The sequence below is a fragment of the Hesperophylax consimilis genome, chromosome 28, assembly GCF_061612785.1.
Source record: "Hesperophylax consimilis isolate HC1 chromosome 28, BYU_Hcon_1.0, whole genome shotgun sequence".
NCBI lineage: Eukaryota > Metazoa > Arthropoda > Insecta > Trichoptera > Limnephilidae > Hesperophylax > Hesperophylax consimilis.
Genome location: NC_142863.1, coordinates 21,557,298 through 21,583,001, shown reverse-complemented (window position 1 = coordinate 21,583,001; position 25,704 = coordinate 21,557,298). Strand labels below are relative to the sequence as shown.

At 35.3% G+C, this 25,704-nt stretch overlaps 1 protein-coding gene across 2 annotated transcripts in view; it reads right to left on the bottom strand.

Moving 5' to 3' along the window:
* Positions 1–243: 243 nt before the first annotated feature.
* The window catches only part of LOC149410364 (membrane-associated transporter protein-like), a 42,930-nt gene continuing 17,469 nt past the window's right edge, over positions 244–25,704 (bottom strand). The window contains exons 4-9 of one of the 2 annotated variants that reach the window (XM_089648561.1): positions 22,137–22,238; positions 21,671–21,819; positions 19,617–19,910; positions 16,194–16,324; positions 9,244–9,418; positions 244–2,062 (exon numbers count right to left, since the gene is read on the bottom strand). In XM_089648561.1, the coding sequence (XP_089504687.1) occupies positions 1,841–2,062; positions 9,244–9,418; positions 16,194–16,324; positions 19,617–19,910; positions 21,671–21,819; positions 22,137–22,238 (1,073 nt within the window). In that variant the 3' untranslated portion in view covers positions 244–1,840. Of the gene's footprint in view, positions 2,063–4,454; positions 7,218–9,243; positions 9,419–16,193; positions 16,325–19,616; positions 19,911–21,670; positions 21,820–22,136; positions 22,239–25,704 lie in introns of those variants that run through there. The other variant, XM_089648560.1, reaches the window with a different exon arrangement.

Below are 25,704 nucleotides of genomic sequence, written 5' to 3'. Positions count from 1 at the left end.
TCGCTATTTAGAACGAGAATCAGCGACGAAAAAATCTAACCTGTTGAATTTACTTTTGAAACAACCCCCCCCCCCCCCCCCATGGAATTCGACAAATTGCTGTGGGGAATCACATATGATGTTTGGGTGCTCGGAATTTTTCCACACACCTCAGCGAAGTTCCGTAATAACCCCCCCCCCCCCCCATGGATTTCAAATATTTTGTGGGGAGTACTTATTCAGATTTTTTTGTGGGGAATTGTTGTGTTTTATAGAAATTCTCTAACAACCCCCCCCCCCATGGAAATAGGAACCGTCAGGTATTCAGTGGCCCGCCAGTGATTCAAAATCGTCAATTTCGCCCAACTGCTAAAAAGGTTGGGCAGCCTTGCTCTAAAACATATTGAGGTGCGTACGTAGGTATGTATCACAACACAAAACACAAATTGATTACCGCAGATAAGTGAATATGGTAGATGAGTGGGTGATGTTCCAGATCACAATTGATCAACCACAGATAAGTGAATATGGTAGATGGGTGGGTGATGTTCTAGATCACAATTGATCAACCACAGATAAGTGAATATGCTAGATGGGTGGGTGATGTTCTAGATCTCAATTAATCAACCACAGATAAGTGAATATGGTAGATGGATGGGTGATGTTCTAGATCTCAATTAATCAACCACAGATAAGTGAATATGGTAGATGGATGGGTGATGTTCTAGATCTCAATTAATCAACCACAGATAAGTGAATATGGTAGATGGATGGGTGTTGTTCTAGATCACAATTGATAAACCACAGATAAAACATGTTCTAAATATCACATTTGATGACTTTCTAACTGACAAACAGCATCATTTTGAATTTTCACCCTTTTCAACTATCCCAGGTAAAATCCAATAAGAAACTTTGATGGAAACTATTATGGGTCAAAAAACGTACATTCATATAGATCAACAAACGTTGATTCTGAATATATAAGTTTTATTACATATATTTACATGTAGAATTAAGAAATCGTCAAAACGCCATGTGATTGGTCGGCGGGTCCCGACAGCACTTAAACCGCTACCTCACAGGTTGGCCGGCCGCATGCATTAAGAATTTTTTTATTTTCATAACGAACTGAGTGGGATTGACCTTAGTGTTATGTAACCGACAAAACCGAGATACTTATGACGTAACATGTACCCTGTCAGATTTTAATCATTTTGGCTGGCAAATTTAAAAAATTATTTTCATTGTCATTCCATTCTTACATAAATCATGTACGACTACCATAAGTACTATCGTAAGACTAGTATGGGTAGTTGAGAAAATCACCAAAATTGTAATCTTTAAAAATTTATAAAATAAAATTTAAAAAAACTATGAAATCGACATTTGTAAAAAAAAGTACTAGTATTTAAGAAGGTGAACTTTCATAATAAAAAAATTGACTGCAACTCCTTATTCTCAGCTTTTCCCAGCTTTTGATCAAACTGTGACCAGTTTTCAAGCAAAACAGGCACTTTGTTAAGCTTTTCAGCGAATCACAATTTCATCAAAATCTAAAATGGGTCGGGAATCAACATTCCCGGGAACCTCTCAAATATTGAAAATTCAAAATGCCACTGCCATCAAATGTGACGCGGTGTTAGAAACACCCTTTGATTTACTTAAAAATATTAACAACAATAGTATTAAAAAATGTACAATTCTTCATTAAAATAAAATCCAGCTATGTAGCCAAAACAGAAGCACGGATGAAGTAAAATTAATAGGTACACAAATTTAGTGTTCATCATACAATTCATCACAGTGCATTGTAGCAGGTAGCATAATATAGCATTTGTTCTGTTTTTAAATTAGTATTTTATAGATCCAGGTAGGTGACTTGCGTGGCGGCAATGGCGGAGAATGCCGACAAGATGGCGGCCGTCCAGATGACCACGCACGCACCCCCCGCCAGCTCTATGAGCCAGCCAAGCACCAGTGAGAGAGACAACTGGGCCAAGAAGATGGTGGAGCCAATGATGGCCATGTCCATGCCAAGACCTCTCGCGGGTGGCGGTTCAGCCGACTCCTCGTCTGAAAACTGCAACAAATTACAAATGATTCAATTAACTTTTACACTTGTAACCTTTTCGCTAAAAACAATAAATAGGCATAAACAAGATAAAATGTCTAACATATCAGACTGGAGTCCTTTATATTGACTGTAAATAGGGGGTGCTGAGTTTTCTAGTCGGTGAGCTGCTTTATGTTCAGGGCCTGATCCGGTTGCTGTGATGTCGTATATCCAAAGAGAGAGCAGTCGGTAGTCCAAGGAAGCGCAAGGTCAGAAGTCAAAGGTGCTTGTTTTGTCTCCAGCGGGAGAAGCAGTCCAGAGTGAAGCGGTCAGAGTAGATGTCGGAAGAGAGATGCTTGAGATCGTTTTTCGCGCGTCAGGACCGCCCCATATTAACGAGGTGCAGCTTCGTGTGTTTAAACGTGACTTTAATAGTCAATATTAAAATTACATATTCAGTAGTACTCTTTACACCGCTTCATCTCATGAAAACTGCTTTTCCCTAGCATTTTTAATGTTTTTATAATAAATTGTAAAATATGAATCAGTGGATCCTCAGCCCGACATTGGTGTGAGGAAATCCTTATAACTACTTATTAATGTTTACATATTTCATTCTTACTTTACAACATAGACGCGAGTCCAGCCTTTCAAACTGTATATTTTTATTTAGCATTATTGCGGCGAGACTCACGCAAAACTAACATTAATTTGTGCAATTATATATGAACAGAGATATATTTCTAGTTATTTCGTGCTTTGCGGTGATTGGCTGACGGTCGCCGGTCAATGTTTGGCCTGGCTTCGCCTGGGCAAAAGAGAGGGGATGCGACGTAAATACTGTGTCCGCAGCACGCGTTGCGCTCATTACTCGCCGGTCGGGGAGAGGATGCAATGTAAATACTAGCTTTCTTATCCTTCAATGGTCAGAAAGCTGCTTTGCGGCCTTTGGGTAGCATTGCATTCGATACATCTAATATGAAAAAAATTAATCAAACTCGAAAATCTAAAGGTGCTCATAAAAGAGCAAGATAAAATACCTGTTGTTGCCGAACAAATGTTTTGGCAGTCAATATTGCAGTAATTAAAAATACTAATTTAGGTTGGCGGTGTGTCCTGCGTAACTCTAGTACAATGAACTCAAATTTGATTTGGGATTAAGTGTCATTTTCAAAATTGGAACTGGAAGTTACTTATAAGATTTTTGACAAAAAATTGTTTTATTATCATTTTCAAACTTGGAACTGATTTTTCAAGAATTTATACAATCCAGTGAATTTTCACGGAGCTACGGTAATTAATGAATACTAATCACGTTCGTAATTATGACAGTTTTGGCAGCGGGTGGGTGGCGCAGATTATGTAACAGAGAGAGAAGGAAATAGATTTGGTTCGGCAATGTTATCATAATATCGGTACCCGAGTGAACTCACTGTCAAGACACAACAATACGTCGACAAGAATAAGAAATACACGACAATTTTGACCAACAATACGGAAATCTTGACGGAAATACCTTGCTCGTTTACTTGCTCGTTTAGCGCACGAGACCATTGCAAGATTCTGTGGTTTATCGTTTCATACAAAAATAATTAATAATAAATTTACAATTTTTTTTCAAATTGCAATCGGAACCGTTGGTTTCATAAAAGTGTACATTTAAATTCTTCTCTAGTTAACTTCTAGAGTTGAAAATAAAGCATAGTGTTTTCTCTTTCTAACACCGTACAGATCATATTTCTCACTGTGACAGTAAGGGAGATACAACTATTTTAATAAGACCATGTGAGTTGTTCCCAAAAGTGAACAAATTTGTCTGAAAGGTTAAAACTCACTATAACGATTAAAAAATATGTATGTATTTTATTACATTACAAAAAAATATGTGTGTATTTTATTACATTACAAAAAAATATGTATGTATTTTATTACATTACAAAAAAATTTGTATATATTTTATTACATTACAAAAAAATATGTATGTATTTTATTACATTACAAAAAATTTGGTTTTCACTTTCGCACAAATCATTACAAAACATAAGGATTTTCGCATCTCAAGTGCCGTAAGCTTGAGGATTTATTACACATTCTACAGATGTAGTATAGTTTCCTTTTGATTAAATATTATTCCACACAAGAAACAAGAAGGTTAGGAAATTGGGAAACTTGTATTACATTGTTTATACATGTTTTGGATCCTTACAAAAAGCTTGGTTTACAATAGTCATATAGAATTAACGGACAGCCCTGCCTTTACAGACATTCAAGTAGACTGGCGTAAAAGGTAGAACTAACCTTCCCACCGAAAGTGTGTTAACATTCTAATTATTTTATATTGAAGAACGCAAAAGACTATGTGTGACATGTATGATATGTTAGTGACTAAATAAGAGCAGTAACAATATGTAACACTCACGTTTGTTTAAAAAGTAAAAAACCCCTCGGAGGGATCTATGTGTTCCGTGCTCTTGGGACCATCATCGCTGATGTCATCCCAGGAGGTATAGGAGGAGCCACTGGCGCTGCTGCTGGAGTATACATCGCTCCAATCATCGTCACTGTCCAGTTCACAGAACATGTCCGTATCCGAACTGCTGTCTGAATGCGAACAATTCTCAGATTGATCTTCGTCCAACAGCGCTATATCGTCTGTTATATCGTCCATTATATACTCAAACTCCATATATTTCTCTTCGCGTTCTTTAACTTTTGCGCATTCACCTGTCCAGTGCTTTTTCACCACTTCTTTGATGGCTTCGTTCAAAACGCCGCGAATACTTTTCGTATTGAAATTATTGATGAGCTTCGGAGAAATGTTCGCCTGGACTTTAGACCAAATTGTTTCTAGAGGGTTTAAATCTTGATGGTTTGACAGCCGGCGTAGTACAACATGTCCGTTTTCTCGCAACACTCGGTCTAAAAGGTACTCCTTCACATGATCTTTCTTGTTCATACGAATAAGTTGAAATAATTCAGCTCGACACATTTCAGGAACAAAAGATATGTTGTTTTTGGTCAACCACGCTTCCATAGCGGCTTTGGTGGACGTGTACCACGATGGTACGCAATTAGTTTCTTTGTTGTGAGCGGAATCCATGTCAACGACGATAACGGATTTGGGTTGCAGTTTGGGTAGCAATTTCTCATTCAGCCATCTCTCGTAGGTTTTGCTAGATGTTTTATAGCTCCCGTTGGCTTTGGGTTTGGCTTCGTATATCAGCAAGCTATTTGGAGAGTACAAATTTTCTCCCACTGCGACCACTACATTTAAGCGGGAAATATTAGAAATTGGGTCCATCCTGGCATTTTCAGTATTGGCTGATGTAGAAGTAGCTTGAACGGCTTCATCTTTTATCTTGGTAGCTTTATCGGTTCCTTTAGATGTACTTTCATCCTTTTCTTCCGATTTGGTTTCAACCGGTAAATTAGTTTCTTCTGTTTTAGGACTCTTGGCTAAGATAGCTTCATCAGTTTTACAATCCTCTTGCGTTGGTTCAGTTTCTTTAAAAATTTCTTCCAAAGTAGCTTCGATGATTTTATCAGTAACTTCTGGAGAAGTGCGGGTGGTTTTAACACAAGGCGTTGGTCGAGCACAGTCTGCAGAGGTGGATTCGATTGGTTCACCAGTTTCCTTGGAGATGCTCTTGCACATCTTCACAGAAGTACACACAAAGGGTTCTCCGGTCTCTTTAGAAGTGCATTGGATGATTTCCCCCGTTTCTCTGGAAGTGCAGGCAATGGGTTTGCTAATTTTTTCTAATGTGAATTTGATGATTTTTTCTAAGGCGTCTTCTTCGCTGTCGTTACTTTTGACGGTATCTTCCGACTTGGCTTCAGGTGCAGCTACAATAATACTCCCGCTTGTTTCCGCTAACATGGCTTCTAAAGTCATTTCACCGGGCATTTCTGACGTATCTCTATTACGTTTATCGTATTCTTCCAACATGGCCTCGCAGTTTCTTTCGCTTTCTTCTAACATGGCGTCTAAAGAAATTTCAAGAGTCGAGGCTTCTAATACAGCTTCTGGTTTTACAGCTTCACTGATTTGAAGTTCACCAATGTGTTCAGGCTTAACTTGGTTGCTTTTATCACTTTCTTCTAATGTACTTTTATCAATATCTTCTATCTTAAGATCGCTGATTTCTCCGGAAGATTCCAGCATAGCTAGAACAGCTTTGCGATCTTCTTCTAAGTTGGCAGTACTTGTTGTATCTGGCTGTACCTCATCAGGTTTATCACATTCCAATATGACTTGTATAGTTTCATTATCTTCGGAGATGGTGGGAAGTTTAAGATCCGGATTATCAATGAAAGTTTCAACGGTAAAAACAATTGGTCGACCTTCCACTCTATAATTAGCTATTTCGTTTAAATACCCGGGCCTTTTAGCTCTGATGCTATCTTTTTCTATGAGTATTTTCTTATAATCTTCTGTTTTTTTCCACCGGAATCCGAGAGAGTGCAAAATCTTTCGCAAGGAAGCTTTCTCTCCGCCAAAGTTGATGCGACGCATTAAAACTTGGTGCATTTTCTTCAGAGTAATAGTTGGAGAAGTTTTATAATCTATATGAAATTGGTGAATGCATCGGCGAATCTCTGCCCTCTCTAGATTGTCCAACTGGAACTTTTCTACTTTTTTCTTCTTCGGTGGAGAAGACATTGTTAATTAGTGCTTTTAAACACTATTTAAATAATAACACAACTTTAAAACAACTACCAAAGCGAAACTTCTGTATTCTGTTGGTGAGAAAATAATATTTTTTCACAATTCTATGTCGGTATACTACTATTTTCAAAAATCATATCAATGAACAGCGACATTGACGTTTAGGTTAGGTTTCAAAAAACTAATTATAAAAATAACTCTGTCCTTGATCGATGACAAGCTCAAAAGTCATTCCCAATCTAATTTATTAATTTATGATAACGGAAATATTATTGTTTAGCACGTGTTTGATCACAATATTGTCACTTTTTGAACAATACGAAATAACTTCGGACGATATTTTTTAGTTAACGAATCACAGAAACGTTGGTTTTTATTAAACTTGTAATGTGTTTTTAAACTTTTTGTAAGGTCTCCAAAATCTAGTTGGAATAAATAAGATAGGAAGTATAGCGCATTAATATTATTGTCAAGTCGAAATTTAAAACCCGGCAAAGTAGTGACAGCTTTACTTTTATTTCGTCAAAGATAAATATTAAAGATGGCGATGTCTTGCTCTGTCAGATAGAGATGCTCGCTATTCGTGCAGCGGTTCCTCTGTCACGGTGACTTTGCTGTCATTGGAACGTTACCTGCTATTTTTGGAACCAGTTTATTGATAGGAGAGGTACAATACTACAATAACAAGTACGGTCTGAAATAAAATTAAACAGAATTGACGGTGCTGCGATCTTTTAAATGGCAAAGGTGGCTCATATTTCTTACTCTAAATGTTGTTCAGAAATCAATGGTACTTTCTAAAGGAGATGATGATAAGACAATTTATTATTTAACGCTTTGCAAGGAAGAAAACACATCACTTGATCGCCAACCCGCCAACAATATGTGAACCCTGTTAGCGGGTTGTTAAATCAAAATTATAAAATATAAAAGAACTTTAAATAATCCTTTAATGTTGTTTTCTCTTGTTTCCAGACTCGAATTTGAAGAACAAATTTATAATACAAAAGGAGTAGTTTGGTGTTGCCATAGCAGTGAAAAATAATTTCAAGAATATTATGCCAAGCTGCACGGGAAAGAGTCGGAAAAAATTATCTGACAACAGCACATATTTACAAAGATATTACAATAATTTAGTTGTCATAAGGTAGATAATAATAATTGGTGTTTTTTTACATCATTATGATTGCGTGTAAAATGATGTTATCTGTCACTGCGGATATTTAATAATGATTATTTAATTGATTGCGTATTATTGTGCTGCTATTTTTATGATATACTTTTTTAATTGTTGTATTTATTATCCTTACATATATTATAATATTGTTGAACTAAACTTGCATCATGATAATAATTAATGCTATTATGTGATGGGCCGATAATGGGCCTGCCGCTGAGAGCCCCGTTGTGACTTTTCTTTCAAGCGTGGACGATCGAAAGAGAGGGAGGTTACAAGGAAACTATCAGCGATACAACTCTGGGATATCTGTACATAGTTAAGCGAGAAAACATTGTTATTAATTAACCGTGAAGCCTTTGAAATTATAATATTAATAAAACAAATTAACCCAATTATTGGTTTCACATAGTATTTAATAATTCGATACAACACAAGTCCAAAGTTCCAGTTGTGGAGTCCATTGATCTCACAGCTAAAGTTGACCGTCGACGGTTAATCATAATATCCCACGAACATGGTTTGAATTCGACTTTGTATGACCCTGTTAACTCTATTAACTCTATTATTGACTAAGAGCAGCGAAGTCCTGTTTCAATCCGAACGTTTTACATTTCGTCTGTCTGTAGTTTGTTTATGTGGTGGTGGCCGTGTTGGATATTGCATTTTTACCCCACCAGAGTTCGCATGAGCTGTCAAATCGGATAAATCGATATTATGGTACTTACCTACCTACCTGCCAGAAGAAAGTTTGAAACGAGAATTGTCATCGAAATGATGACATGATGTTTCTTTGGACAAATTGTACAAATCCGTTTTCAAATGTTATATAAAATAATATTAAAATTAAAATACATGGTTTATAATTAAGCAAATAATTATTTAATTACGAATTTACAAATCTGTTGATTTAAAAGGAAATTTTGGTTTTGATTTATGAAATAAGAGAAAATTAGAAACAAACATTTTAACAATGTATGCAGGCTGGAAATAGTGCAACGCACACTGTCGGTCGATCGACGACGTTGTGCTGACGAGCTGGACCGATGGTCCTCATACGCAGTGCCTACCGAATCGCGTGGCACTACAACTCTTTTTTAATTTACCTACATACCTACTACCTTATGCTACCGACTGGAACTTGTAAAAACTCATGGTCACTGGCAAAGTGAAAGGCAGGAGAAGCATAGAAGTATCACCGATGTGTTGGAGTGAAACGAGTCCAGAAAGACGCTGTCTTTGGCTTCCCAGACAGCGCAGGACCTCAAGGAGTGAAGGAGTCGTATCCACCAGGGAAAAAGTGGGGTTTACAATCCTATCTAATGAGGAAACGGCTAAAGAAGAATTTTTTGTGTAACTTACTCTCCCTTTGGTGTGGTACTGAGCCAGGATGAGATAAGGAATGGTAGACAAGGTGCTGTAAGCCACTCCGGCACTGGTGCTGAGGATAAGTACTGCCAGTTTGGTCCTGACCAGAGCCAGTGTTGCCATTCCTACGGAGAAAAACAGCAGTCCTCCTATGAATACTGTTTTGGCTCTGAAAATTGAACACAAATAAGTTATGGTATTTAAAAAAAATCATTTCACGATGCGTAGATTGAATGCAATTTACAGGGTTTTCCAATAAGAGGTGTTATTTTGATATTCAATCGTAAAAGATCAATGTTTTCGTTGCTTGTGTGGCACGTAGCTCCGTCTTGTTGAAAGTAAACGTTGTCCAGATCAATACTATCCAATTCCGGCCATAAAATCATAAATCATCTCTCGATAGCGCAATCCATTCACCGTAACTGTTGCTCCAGCCTCATTTTCGAAAAAGTAAGGTCCAATGACTCCGCCGATGATAGAGAATCTTTTCAACAATAACTCCTGGGTTTTCCGAGCCCCAGATGTGACAATTTTGCTTGTTGACGAAGCCACCGAGGTGGAAATGGGCCTCATCACTCAAGATGATTTGCATTTGATTCACTCAAGTGAGTTTTAATAATTTCAATGCGTTGTTGAAGCGTGTATCGTTCCATTTTTATCAATGGCGTAGTTTTTACTTGTCAAATGTCAAAAAATGACAGCTTCAAAAGTAACATCTACCGAAATAGCGGGCTATTCAAAATAACACCTCTTATTGGAAAGCCCTGTATATTTTTTAAATAACTACTTCGTAAGTGGTTGGGTGTTTGAAGGTAAAATAATAACGCTTATAAAGTCACTTACAAGTATACATAAAATCAGTTACTAAACATAATTAAAATGCATAATGGCCCACCCGGCGCTTGGGCTCCTTTTACTTGCGAAATTGAAGTTTTCCTACGTTGTGTAGATTGTAGATAGTCATAATTTATTTTTTTTTATTTTTTATTTTTTATTATTTAATAAATGTTTACAAGTTACATGTTTAGACATTTTTTTTTAACTACCATACTAGGCTAATGCCCGTGTTGTGGTAGTTATACATGAAATAATAATAACAATGACATAAAAGAACTAAAAAATACTTATAGTAACATAAGTATGTAAGTATAAATCATAATGAAGTAATAATAATAAAAATAACTTAGAAGAACTAAAAAATACTATTTTATAGAAACATAAGAAAGAATTAGAGAAGAAAAAAAAGAAAAACAAATTTGATGATAAATAAAACTAAAAACAAGTATATTAAAATTAATAGTAAACTGAAAAATAAAGAAAAAGTATATGTATATTAAAAAGATACAAATAAAAATTAAAAATATTAAACATCAAGATTAAAATTTAAACATAATTAATGTAGATTGTTTAATGCATATAATTGTTTGTGTGCAAGTTTATATAACTTAGGTATTATCTATAAGACAACATGTTTATGTTCAACACTTAATTTTAATTTTCGTGATATGAGACAAGTTGGAAAAGAAGTTTTTAATTTTTTTTTTGTGTTAGGAACTCATATAATCTTTGAAGAAAGGTCGTCCCCTTTCAAATATCCATTGATGTACACGAGCAGTAAATATGGATATAGAATGACTTGACTTTAAGTCGGTACTCAATGCATTGTATATTTTAGGCGCGATGAACCAGAATTGCCGTTGAGCGAAAGAGGTTTTAGTTTGAGGAACCACGCAACCCAGGTTTGATGAAAAGCGGGTGTGAGCTTGGTGTTGTGGAGCCAACAGTAGGTTATTTTTTCGTATGTAACAAATGCTTACCTTAGTAAATAACTGTCGTATATCTAAGACCCTGATTTTAGCAAAGAGTTCATTAGAGGGATGGGTAGGTTGGCATTTAAATATAATTCTCAAAATTAGTTTTTGAACTGTAATAATAGGATTAATAATGGATTCAGCACAACCACCCCATCCCACTATACCATACGTTGCTATAGATTGGAAAAGGGCAAAGTATACGCTCCTTAAAGTCTGTAAATCAAGGATGGACCTAAGGGAGCAGAATACATGGCAGAGTTTACGAAGTTTGTTTACTGTGTCACTGATATGGGCTTCCCACCGTAGTTGGTTGTCTATGATTATTCCCAAATATTTAACTGCATTTGATGATTTAAGGGTAGAACACGTGCAATTTATATTAGGTGTGATTTCGTGAGTGTGTAAATTGAATGAACACGAGTGAATAATAGGTTTAGGGCAGTTGTTGGGTACATTATGTTTGCGGATGGAAAATGTCATATATTGGGTTTTGTCGATGTTAAGTGTGAGGAGGTTTGTGTCCAGCCAATGTTTTACTTTTAATAGACCATTATTAGCTTTGTTAGTGACTGATTCCCATGTTACATCTTCAAATATTAGAACAGTGTCATCGGCAAATGATAATATTTTACCTCCAATATTCATGGCACAAAGTGAGTTTATGTATACAAGAAATAAAATTGGTCCTAGTATACTGCCTTGAGGTACACCAAAGGACATAGGTAATTTTTCGCTTATATGTGTTTTGTCAGAGTGGATGAGAGTTTGTTGTGTTCGGTTCATTAGATAGTTTTCAAACCATGTGTAGGCTACTCCTGTTATTCCAACCCGATGTAGTTTTTTTAGCAGTAAGGAATGAGAGACCGTATCAAATGCTTTCGCAAGATCGAGAAAGACAGCCAGTGGTTTGCGACCAATGTCAAGATTATAGGAAACGATTTTCGTGAGGGCAGCTATTGCATCAGATGTACTTCTACCTTTGCGAAAGCCATATTGGTTGTCCGATAATATGTTGTTATCTTCGAGGAACTTACACAGTCTATGTTTTACAGCTTTTTCTACAATTTTAGATATTGTGCTTAGTAAGGATATCGGTCGGTAGTTATTTACAGATAATTTGTCACCTGCTTTGAAGATTGGGATTATTGTAGCCTGTTTTAAGGAGTTAGGAAAAGTACCAGTTTTGAAGCTTGAGTTGATTATGTGTTTAAGAGGGGGGGCGATAAATTTTTGGAGGTGTTTAATAATTTTTGCCGAGATGTGATCTATTCCGGTGGAGTTTTTGAGAGATGCTATTATTTCCATAATTTCTGATTCAGTAGTGGGAGTGAAGTGAAACGGGTTGTAGGTCAGAGTACTGATAGGTATACCATTTGCAAGATCTTTCTCTGAGACGTTTTTTCTGGCTAAAATTTTTTTTGCTAAGTTGGGACCGATATTGCAAAAAAATTGATTGAAATGGTCGGATATTTTTTCAGGTTCAGAATTTACATGTATTGTTTTGTCTTCGATATTAATTTTAACAATAGGTGTGTCGGTTTTATTAATGTTGGCTATATCTTTTATGATATTCCAAATTTTTTTTTTCTCATCGGTAGCTTCACTGATTTTTTTTTTGTAATAATCCCTTTTAACAGTGTCAATTATTTTTTTGCAGTTATTTCTATAACGTTTGTAGAATATGAGAGATGCATAGTCGCTAGGGTTTTTCCTACAGAAGTGATGGATCTTATCACGCTTTCTGATACAGTGGAGAATACCAGCAGTGATCCATGGTTTAATTTTTGTTTGCGATCGGTTTGTTTTAGTTTTTGAATATGATGTTGCTTTGGCCAAGTGGTTATGTAAAGTATTTATAAATAAATCGCATGCAGAGTTGGCATCAGTACAAGAATAGATGAGTTCCCAATTTTCTTTCGAGACATGATCTAGGAGAATTTCATAAGAAATCATTACTTGGGGTGGAGCATTTTGAGTTGGTTTGTGAATTTTTTTGGTAATGGAAGTAATGATTGCATAGTGGTCTGTTATAGTTGATTGATATACAATGGATTTGTTGTCTAGTTTACTCTTAACGAACACATGATCTATACAACTACTATTGTTTATGTCTGATTCTCTTGTTGGAGAGGTGACAGCTGGCAAATATCCTAATAAAGTTAGTGCATTTAGGTATTCGTTGGCTTGAGGATGCGTTTTGTTGATTATATTTATGTTAAGGTCACCAATTATGTAAGTGTTTTGGCAGTGTTTTATGTTTGTTAATATTTCTTGTAGTGAGTATAAGAATGGGGTTATATTATGTGTATTCGGAGATCTGTATATAGTAAGGATTGTTATGAGGTTATCAAGTTGTATTTGAAGGCAGTTGGCGTTTTTAATTCTGATCTCTTTGACTGAGTGTGGGATGTGATTTTTGATGTATACAATAACGCCATCGTTTTGAGTTTGGTTATGTAGTGTGTTATAGTGATTGTAGTTTTTTATTGTTTTAGGAAGGAAATTTTTTTGAATCCAGCATTCGGTCAAGACAATTACATCGAAATCTAAGGCAAGGTCAGTAAGAAGAATGGATAATTCATCAAAATTTTTGTTAATACTTCTAATGTTCATTGAAAATATCATAAGGGTAGAATTAGTTAATAATAATTGACGTACAACTTCAGAATCGTTGGTTGATGAACATGGGATAGGTGTTGTATTATCTAGTAGATCTGCTAAGTCTTCCATTTTTTGGTTTTTTGCATTGCGTTAATTATTAATAGTAAAGATGTAGTGACAGTGATATCTTTATTAGTAATATAGGTATTGATTTGTTGTGAAGATGTAACATAAGAATATAATTTATACTTGGTCATTTTGAAATTAGGAAGATTATAGAAATAAGAATTGAAAGCAATGGTATAATGAATATGTGGTATACATGGGATTTGAAATAATGATTTTGAGATAAAAATCTTGTTTGTAGGTAAAAATAACGCACGGTTAAGTAATGTAAGAAAAAAAAAATATTTCCGAAAATTCTTATTGTTCGCAGAACTAAAAACAATAAAATTTAAAAAGTTAATTTCATTCTTGTTAGTAATTAAAGTAATATTGCATTTAAGGGTAATCGTATCAATATGTAGAATATTATTAAAATAAGTTGTACCACTGGTTTCTGTTGTTGGCAATAGTCGAGAAGGAGTTCGCCAGTTATTAAAAGCAATAACAAAATAAGCAATGTATATAATTGTATAAAGCATAGTAAGTTGTAATGGTTTTGATGCAATTACAATAACACATTTTCTACATGATAAGAAAAGTAGATTACTGGAAAGAGGTGATTGTATTAAGTTATTTGATCGATTAAAAACAATGATGGGGTACATGCTTTTGTTAAATGTCTTTGGGCTAGAAAAATCCAATAATATGTTTTTTGTAACAGAGAGTATCAAGTAATATATAGATGAATATATAATAGTATACAGGAGAATCCAGTAAAATAAAAGTATACCAAAGGATGAAAGTTGATTATAAGTTATTTGGTGAGGGAGATAAAAGGTTTTTGGTTTTTTCATTGATAAGTATAACGGGCGTCCCAACGTCTTTGCGTACATATACTTGTCCCCCTCTGGTCCAGGCAAACTTAAAAATATTGTCTCGTGTAGCCTTACGTGCAAGAAACCAATGATGTTTAGCTCGAAATGTCAAGTGTTCATTGATATAAATCTGAGAGCTCTTTCCTGCCATTCCTATGATATTTGTGTTTAGTTTATCCTCCCGATTTGCAGATCGCTTGTTAAATGTTTTTATGTCATTTAAGAAGATGTCACGGTCATCGTTTGTTTTGAATCTGAGGATTATCGGCCGTTGTAAATCCTTGTTGGTTTTTTGTCCAGTACGGTAGGCTGCTTCCACGTTTTTCACTTCTGTTCCGGCATTTGTAATTTTTTGGATATTGAAAACAACATTTTTTAAGTCTTCTCCGCTTATTTCCGGGATTCCACGTATTTCTACGTTTTTCGACCTGTTTTCCCTGTCTAAATTTTCAAATTGTCCTTCTATTAGCTCTAAGCGCGCTTCAAGATCACAGTTTTTTTTTTCAAGTTTTTTGTTTATATTCTCGAGTTCGTGGACTCGAAGTAGAATATCCTCGTATTGTTTACTCATTGCTGAGATTGTGGCGAGAATTTGGGTGTTTTGGTCGAGTATTGCGTTTTGTTTTAATAGTAGTTCGTTGTCCAAAGTTGAGGCACCGCTGGCAGTGACATTGAAAGCCGGAGTGTCAGATAGGCATTTCTTGCATTTAATTTGGGCGCGTCGTTCTTTAGTGAGTCGACGGTATGAGGTCTCTGCCACTCCGCTGCAGTGCAAATGGAATATTCCCTTGCACACGGCGCAGGTAAATACGGACTCGTCGGAGAGAGTGGGTTCTGAACAGGCTTTGCAATTATTCATGTTGTGGTTATGTGGTTAGTTAGGTGGTAAAGTTGTCTTTGCGCCTGTTGGCAGTCAAAATTCGTAACGCGAGTGATAAATTTTGGTTCTGATGTATCCAGAATAATTGTATTGGGAAAGTAGAGTTGAGTAGTAGTGAAGACCGCTGCCCGCAACTGAACTAAATTCACTTTTATATTGGGTTAGTAAATGATCCAATGTGCACTAAAAACTTTGATTTCTATTATTTATAAAAAATAAATATAATTTTGATGTTTATAAACCTGTCACCATCTATTGGGCAATAGTTGAATTAAAAATATTTTCCTTCACAAGTTTGCAAGCATTGCCATCTATTGATTCGTAGGCGTAACTCAATTTATTTTATAATTTTAATGGATGTAGGTATTTACTGACATCTATTGACTAGTAGAGTAAATATGCCATATGTAGGTAGGGCGTCCAAATAATTTGTTAAAATCTCAGTTTTTAAATTTTTTTGTAATGAGTTTATCTTGAATGCGGTTCAGTACATACATAAAATTAGTTCCAGAATTTCCGCCGCACTATGATGCACAGATACACAAGTTATATAATGTTTACATTAAACTTTTGCGCTTTGTTCCACTATTTTATACGGAGCAAAATTATACTTGACGTCTGTCATTGACTTTGTTGATTGAATTGTGATAATATATTTGTTTACTTTACCTGTATACTTTGATGAGCCAATCTATGATAGTTGAGTAAGCTGCGCATGCCAGACAGTACAGGGCCAACCCCCAGCATCCGTAGCGCACGCCCTGATTGTACAGGTCCAGCTCTGGTGTGCCCGGCAATGCCTGGGAAATTATACAAAACGTTAGGAGGAAGCTACAAGCCAAAAATGTCTACATTCTTGGTATGCCTTATATTGCCACAAATGTAGATAATAAGCATTCTAGAAACTGGAGTCTAGAAACGTTCGATTTCAAGCACAAAAGTGGTTTTTTATTTATTTTGTACATAATTTTATAAGAAAACAAAAAAGTTAATCAAAGGAAACTATCACAGATAATCTTAGCTATAATACTGTATTAAAAATATTGTTTTTTTAAAGTTGTTTGCTTTACTCGTTCATACATTTCTTTTGAAAAAAATTTTTTTTAGTAGTTTACATTTATATTTTTTATTGAGTAATTTTTTTTTTTTATTTGTATTCTACTCAAGGGGAACGATAGGAAAACCTTCAATTTATCTAAAGCATATTTTTTGGTTTTCATAATGTACACCAATTCTTCATAAAGATTAATCAAAATAGTGATTTAGCATTAATCTTCGCCTTAAATTATATTTTTTTGTGTGAAACCGCACAAGAGTCCCAACCTTCTGGCGCCAGTGCGCTGTCCTAGTTCTTGTATGTTCAATAAGCCTTTTTTAGCAAAACTGAGTTATGAATGCCATTGTGTTCATTAGCCTATTACGCATTAATGTAGCTAAAAAAAACCAAATTTTTCGGTTTTTAACTGCTATTTTCAGCATTTCTCGAGTGCCAATATCCACTCACGGAACAATTTGTTAGTTCTTGTATGTTCAATATTCTGTATATTGAACGTTCAAACACTCAAAGTTATGCATAGAATAGTTTTAAAAAAGTTCATACATATTTGTTCAACGTTCTGCCTATTCGTGCCGCAATTTGAGTTCTTGCATGTTCAATATTCACTTTCAACCAATCAGGAGTCGGCTTGTTACGGCTTTAGGATTGTTAGCGGTCATCTTGGTTTTTTATTGTTTTCGAACTGCTATCAGAGCTTCGCATTGTTCTATTAAAAATACGTTTAATTGTGAATAAACTGCTATTATTGAAGTGAAAAATGACTTCACCGACTACAGAATCAACAAACCTTAGACCAGTGGCTCAAATAGAGAGGTAAGTCTTAAAATTATGTTATTTATACGCATTTACAATATATTTTACATGTACTTTTTGAACTTGCTAGGCATATACACAGGATGCTCCATTTATTATTTATTAATTAAACTATTTATTACACCTTTCGTTCTTTACGTAAAACAAGTCATAATAAATTAGTAATTTTTATTCGTAATTTGTTTATTTTAATACGTTTTAAATACTCTAAAGATAAAATTAACCGATTTGTGGACTTTATCATTAAAAACGTATTATGTTAAATATGTGGTCAATAAATAAATTGTGTTGAACAAACAATGTTCAGTTATGTGTTTTCCGTGAAATATTTCAAACGACTGACGACCTCAGGCCCCTCCACCGAAACTAGTAATTTTTGTAGCTTATAATTTCAGCACATTTTTTTATTTTTTTTTATTTCAGTGTCTGTTCCGCCTTTCCATAAACTTGTTTGTCGTATTATAATCCACGGGTTATTTATTATTTATAAAAAAATAAAAATGTCTTCACGTTATAATATAATAGAAATATAAAAGGAAAAAAATACTATTCGAAAATAAGTAAACTTGAAAAATAACAAACATAATTAAAAAAAAAAAAACAAAGCGAAAGCCCTCCAAATATATGTATGTATATAATTTATAAAATAATTTTGGTACCCACATTTTCGTTTGTCTGATATGATTTAATACTTATCAGTTCCAATTTTAAAATTAAATATGAACTTGAATATTTTTTTGTTTTGAAGAGTTTTATTTTAAATGTAAATGTACATTTAAAATAAAACTCTTCAAAACAAAATGTCTAGAAATTGTTACATAGTTAATGCCCAAGAAATAAAAAAAAATGAATAATTTTACCTATGTTGTTACACATATGAATATTTCACATCACGCATGCACCGACAATCGAAATTAGTATGTTTAATAATGCACAGCTTACTCATACGAAACATCATTAAGACGTATCTTTGTACATAGTTACGCTTTCAAACTTATATAACCTTAATCATAATATTTGAATGATTTAAAAAGTGTCGCCTTTGTTGACAATTACCTGAAGAACGCTGTTTGTGTACATATTTCAAAGTAATAATTTAGGACAACTACTACTTACAAGATAAAATTAAATTGTTTGAAATCTGAAAATCACCCTGTACGTACAATTTACCACTATTTGGCTTATTGAACATAAAATATCTCAAAGTTTTGCACGCCGAATTGTTCAATATTCTAACAATGTGTTCAATATCCAAAAGAATTAAACATTATTTTCAACCAATGTTCAATATCCACCTTTAAAGTCATAATATGGGCATATTATAGCTTCAAACTTCGAAATTAGACGTTTCAACATTTCCTGTAATACATATGTATAAAATGAAGTGACCAAAGCCGAGAATTATTTAGAATTTGCCTGTAAAAACAAAAAAAACGTCTCCTGTAAAATTTGCAAAATGGTTTATTGAACATACAAGAACTAAGGCAGCGAGTGGGGCAATGGCATCCCCAATTAGGGTGTATTGTGAGGCTGAAGGTAGAGGGGAGGGGAAGGAGATAGGGTAGAGGGAGGTGGGGAAGTACCTGGCTGTTCAGATCTGGTCACCAAACACGGCCAAAGCCATTTCAAGCAAACGTGTAAATCTGAATTGTGGTCTTACGCCAGGGCGATACTGAAAGTATCTTCCACACTGGAACGCGCCGCTAACATACAATATATTTTTTTTAATAAGTATTATGTAGAATAACACAAATAAATGTACTTGCGTTCGCCGGGATTTGAACCCGCGACCTCCAGCTTGCTAGTCGGGAGCCTTACCCCTCTACCACGGAGGACGTCAAACCACTGCCATAATGTATTCCTCATTACCCAGAATACTAGGAGCGAAATAATTGTGCCAAGTCAGAGGACATCTTCAATTTATCACTGTATAAATACAAGCGATTGTTACTGACGCAATACATTGATAATACTGTAAAAAACTACTATTCATATGTAAAAGCATCTAAAAAGGGCGTTTATAAATTAATAAGTCTTAGATTTAAGTTATAAATCTCAGTGGTTAGTTGCTAGCTGTAAGTTTTAGTTGTAAGTCACTAGTTAGTTCTTAGTTGTAAGCCATCAGTAACAAATTATTATTTATACCCAAGGCTTAATGATAAGTTATAGGTTAGATAAATTAGGTTGTATAGCAATTTCTCCACAAATTATTATGTACTTACTGTTGGATCACCGCCAAACACACACTCTCCCACAAAGTCCGTAAAATACAGTGAGTAACTCAGGTGGGACATCCAAGTCAACAGGTTTGTCAAGAACAGTATCTTCAGTGAGTTGGGCATTGAAGTCAGCGACTTGAAGTATTCAGAAAAAGTCAGCATTTTGTCCTTCTTGACTTCCAGAAGTTCATCCTTGGGGTCCCCTGTGTCGGCTACTTCCTTAGACTTGAGAAGTGTATCCAGTTTGGAGTTTGTTATTATTTGGTGGTTCGTGAGAATCACTTCTGGGACTGTCAGCTAAAATTAAGAAAAACATTTACGACGATGTTAAATAAAGTTGATATATTTTAGTATGTTATTACATAGGTTATGCTGATTGGGCATAATATTTTTGGACAGCAAATTTTACAATAATTGTTTGCCCAAAGCAATGGACACTGACGGCAGTGGAGGCGTATGGACCCTTCAAGAATTGTAACGCTAATGATGTATGACGGGCAAAACCCAAAGTATGTTAAGTCTCTACACGTGTAAATATATATGCCATTAAGACAGTAGTTAAAGGCTCATATGATTTATGATATTGTGGCTTCATTAGAGTATTTAGGTTTGTTAGAGACGCCTAGGACCCTTCAAGGCTCGCAACGCTGATGATGTATGATATTGTGGCTTTGTTAGAGTATTTAGGTTTGCTAGAGACGCCTAGAATCCTTCAAGGCTTGTAACGCTGATGATGTATGATATTGTGGCTTCGTTAGAGTATTTAGGTTTGCTAGAGACACCTAGAATCCTTCAAGGCTTGTGACGCTGATGATGTATGATATTGTGGCTTCGTTAGAGTATTTAGGTTTGCTAGAGACGCCTAGAATCCTTCAAGGCTTGTAACGCTGATGATGTATGATATTGTGGCTTTGTTAGAGTATTTAGGTTTGCTAGAGACGCCTAGGACCCTTCAAGGCTCGCAACGCTGATGATGTATGATAATGTGGCTTCATTAGAGTATTTAGGTTTGCTAGAGACGCCTAGAACCCTTCAAGGCTTGTAACGCTGATGATGTATGATATTGAGGCTTCGTTAGAGTATTTAGGTTTGCTAGAGACGCCTAGGACCCTTCAAGGCTCGCAACGCTGATGATGTATGATAATGTGGCTTCATTAGAGTATTTAGGTTTGCTAGAGACGCCTAGAACCCTTCAAGGCTTGTAACGCTGATGATGTATGATATTGAGGCTTCGTTAGAGTATTTAGGTTTGCTAGAGACGCCTAGGACCCTTCAAGGCTCGCAACGCTGATGATGTATGATAATGTGGCTTCATTAGAGTATTTAGGTTTGCTAGAGACGCCTAGAACCCTTCAAGGCTTGTAACGCTGATGATGTATGATATTGAGGCTTCGTTAGAGTATTTAGGTTTGCTAGAGACGCCTAGGACCCTTCAAGGTTTGTAACGCTGATGATGTATGATATTGTGGCTTCGTTAGAGTATTTAGGTTTGCTAGAGACGCCTAGGATCCTTCAAGGCTTGTAACGCTGATGATGTATGATATTGTGGCTTCGTTAGAGTATTTAGGTTTGCTAGAGACGCCTAGGACCTTTCAAGGCTTGTAACGCTGATGATGTATGATATTGTGGCTTCGTTAGAGTATTTGGGTTTGCTAGAGACGCCTAGAATCCTTCAAGGCTTGTAACGCTGATGATGTATGATATTGTGGCTTCGTTAGAGTATTTAGGTTTGCTAGAGACGCCTAGAATCCTTCAAGGCTTGTAACGCTGATGATGTATGATATTGTGGCTTTGTTAGAGTATTTAGGTTTGCTAGAGACGCCTAGGACCCTTCAAGGCTCGCAACGCTGATGATGTATGATATTGTGGCTTCGTTAGAGTATTTAGGTTTGCTAGAGACGCCTAGAATCCTTCAAGGCTCGCAACGCTGATGATGTATGATATTGTGGCTTGGTTAGATTATTTAGGTTTCCCAGAAAAGTCTAAGACCTTTTAAGGCTTCTAACGCTGATGATGTATGATATTGTGACTTGGTTAGAGTATTTATGTATATTTACATTTTCCCTTTCCTGGTTCCGGCGTTCCTCCTCCCGTATGACCGGAAGCGGGATCTCCCGGAAGCTGGACAGCGTGATGACGATGCAGAGGATGAATATGACCATGATCAGCGTGAACACAGTCTTGATGTTACCGCCCAGATATCTTCCTGGAATATTGTTTAACATGTGCCTAAACATTATTGTTCACAAGCCAAAATACTAAAGTTTATGAGTCTGAAAATGATTGATCATTCTTTACAATGGGCTTGCGCACAGATGATCATTTACCTAATCAGTAGGTAATAATCTCAAATGTTCATGTGCCGCAATACTCTTAGGAAATGGATTTTTCCGCAGGGTATATTTGAAATAAAAGTGATCAATATATTACTAAAATCTCAGATGTTTCTGAATGAATCCCTCGAAAAGTTGCTAATTCATCATCTAGAAAAATAAAATGTAATGCTTTGAAGTATTTACTTACCAATAATAAGGGCATTCCAATCGATGCCTCCAATCACATATCCGAGGAACCCTCCCACTCCGGTCATGACGGTAAAAATGCTCAGTCCTCTCGCATGGTCCTCTGGAAATAATAAAACAGCAAAGTTTAATAGCGTGTCAATAAGTGTGTACTAGGGTGGTTACAAGGTAAAAGGTGAAAAAATATTTTCGTCCTAATGCCGGCCTGACCCCCCCCCTAATATTTGCCATTTGTCTAGAAAATAAGATTCGGAAAGTTTTAGCTCAATTGGATAATGTTAACCCGTGCCTCATCGAGATTAAATATGAAAAAAACGATTTTTTGCAAAAATAAAAACTTCATTTAATCACTTTTGATCAAATTTTGTTTCCTTTGAACATTATATATTATCAAACAATATAATAAACGACATCATATTTAATAAAATAATATAATATATGATAAAACACAAAACAAACATTTTTTTCAACTTTATAAATGTTTTTAGGAATTGCAAGTTAATAGTTATTATCTGGTTTATAGTTATATCCCTTAAAAGGTCGGATTTGTTACAGAAGAGCTATTGCCAAGGACCCTTTCTTCAGAGAATCCCTACCTGGAGTGTCATAAACCACACCCTTTCTTTTGTGTTCGTTGTCTGGGGTACCTGGGGTTTTTCCACTCTTTCGAAAGTGCGCGGGAGAGGTCGGAGCACTTTAGTTAACGTTTGCTTTTCAAACAGTGAACAAGTGAACATTCTGAACATTCTCAACATTATTGAACAACGTTTTTTTAGTGAGTTTTTTCTTGTGAGGTTTTTGTGGGACTATGTCTTCTACAGCATTAACGAGCCATGCTCGTGCAGGTTCGAGTTCAAGGCAGAAAGAAATGGTGTATTTAATTGGCCACATGTCTCATCAAATCACTGGCTGTAAATTACCATCTAATTGTCAAGTTTCATGCAGCTTATTTTATAAAATACGGCAAGTGAAATTGAACACCAGAGAAGCTACAAGACTTACAATACAGGAAGTTGTAATTATTTGGGAGAAAGCTAAGATACCAACCAAACACTTTCAATATTGTGTTATAAAGCTTGAAAAACTGTACGAAGAGTGGAGAAAACTACAAAAAAACGCTAACAGATCTAAAAGCACAGCTCAAAATAAAAAAAGTAGAAGCTTTCAAGTCAGCCCTTGATGACCTTTTTGATATTGCTCATCAGGATGCATTAAAAAACACTGTTGAAGAAGACAAGCAGTTTTTGTTACTTCAGAGAAAAAAAGGACGTCCTGGCTGCATGGGAGGCGTTGACATGAATTTAGTAAAAGCACAACAATGAAGAGAAAAAAAACATGCAGCTGAGATGGCGAGATTGGAAAAATCACAAAAAAGTAGGTTAGTAGAGTTTTTCTCTCTTTTTTGACGTTTTCCCTATCCTTTTTTTCTTGAGATTATTTGACTTGATGCCTATTCCGTGAGCGCTTTGCTGCTTGTTACCGCTTAATGGGTTTCTTCCTTTTTTTTAGAAGATGTAAATTTAATTGCACAACTAGAATCTTCAACAAGCAGCACATCAGAAGAAAAGGAACAAGAAGAGATGGAGGTGAATTTTCCCGACACAGAGGAAGGAGAACCAGAAATATAGAAAAGGAAGTACGCTAGAGGAAGTGTAGAGATTATTACCGAAAAAATGGCTTTATTGCAAAATCCAGGCAATGTGTTTTGATACCACTGCGGTAAATACTGGTCGCTTTAACTGAACCTGCGTTTTGTTGGAGCAATTATTAGAGAAAAATCTTCTTTATTTAGCATGTCGCTACCATATTTTAGAAATTATTCTCAAATAAGTTTTTGATTTAAAAATGGGCTCAACTACTGGACCCCACTCAAATATTTTTAAAAACTTTCAGACTGGGTGGTCGAAGCTAGACAAGACAAAATACAAAACTGCTATTGAAGATAAAAATATAAGACCTAAAATAGGGAATTGAAATATCAATTTTTCTTACAGAACAATTAAAAAACCAACAGCCAAGGGATGATTACAAAGAATTAATGCAACTTTCGTTAGTTGTGTTAGGACGTACTCCCCCAAAAGATACTTTTTTCAAAGTTCCTGGTGCCAATCATCAAGCTAGATGGATGACAAAGGCCATTTATTGTATCAAAATATATCTTTTCAGGGATAAATTTACATTAACAAATTTAGAAAAAAAAGCAACCACTGACATTTGTTTATTTTTAATAAACACATATGTAAAAGCGTGATTTAACGCCCCCAAAAATCACTTTGGCCCCCAACCAAGACCTACAATTTTTAAAATCACTTGTAAAATATAGAGAAATCGATAAAGAACTTGCAGACAGGGCACTGTCTAAGATGATAAATAATCTGTGGTACCTCAATTCTGAGCAAGTCGCATTTTCTTTCTTCGACGAAAATTTAGAAAAAAATGTCAAAACAAGCATGGCTATAAAAAGTCTACAATTAATTCCAATTGAAGAACAAACATGTGATAGGGATGTGAAAGCAAAACTCAGCCTCCATCGAGTGGATAATTTATTGGACAAAGATATCGATTTTTTTGTTTCTCATCAAACTCTAAATGTTTTCACAAGATTTGAAATTGATACAGAATTTTTAAATACGGATCCTGATATATAGTGTGAAAATGCACATTATTTAAAAGCAAAAAAAATAGTGAACGGTTTCAAGGTTGTCAATGACACAGCTGAGAGAGGGGTAAAATTAATCCAAGACTTCAATTCCTGTGATTCCTGTTGACGAAGAACAACGACAGTTTCTGTTACAAGTTCTATTGGAATGTCGAAATTTTTTTCCTGACTCTTCAAAAGCCACGTTATCTAGGCCATTACCACTTTAATCTGATAATTAATTGTAAATGTAAATAATAATAATAATAACTTCTTTCTTTTGTATATTAAATATATATATCAAATTTTGAACATTATTTCTCTTGTTTTTTATACCTTTTTGCATTTCTTTTCTCGTAAATCCATCATTTTCAATTTGGATTGTGCTGTATTTACTTTGAAAACAGTTTTAACTACACCCTTTTTTATGTACCAATTGAGAAAATAAATAAAGCAAAATCTGGACAGCACATGTAATTAAAGCTTGCAATATTGTTAGGTAATTAATAAAAATAAAAATTGTAGAAAGTTAAACTTCAACCTTGATGAGGCACGGGTTAACCTTAAACAATTGAGCTGAAACTTCACCAATCTCATTTTTAGTCAATTGGCAGCTTTTGAGGCATGTCACCATAGACATATGAATATTAGTAGACCTGCCCTAAGTGATTAAAAGCGTATTATCCCCACTCCCCATACCGGTTCCATTGGAGCCGGCTGGGCTCGCGTATGGCCTCAAGTGAAATTTGAAAACGTGACGTCATCATTCTTGTGCGAACTATGGTCGAGGCATCATCGGTTCATTTTACGAAATAACACGGCAAAATGTTGACTTGTGATATGAAAACTTGTAAAAATAGATGTGAAAAAGAGAATAAACCCAATTGTCGTATTACATTCCATAAGTAAGCATTATTTTACTTTATTTTAA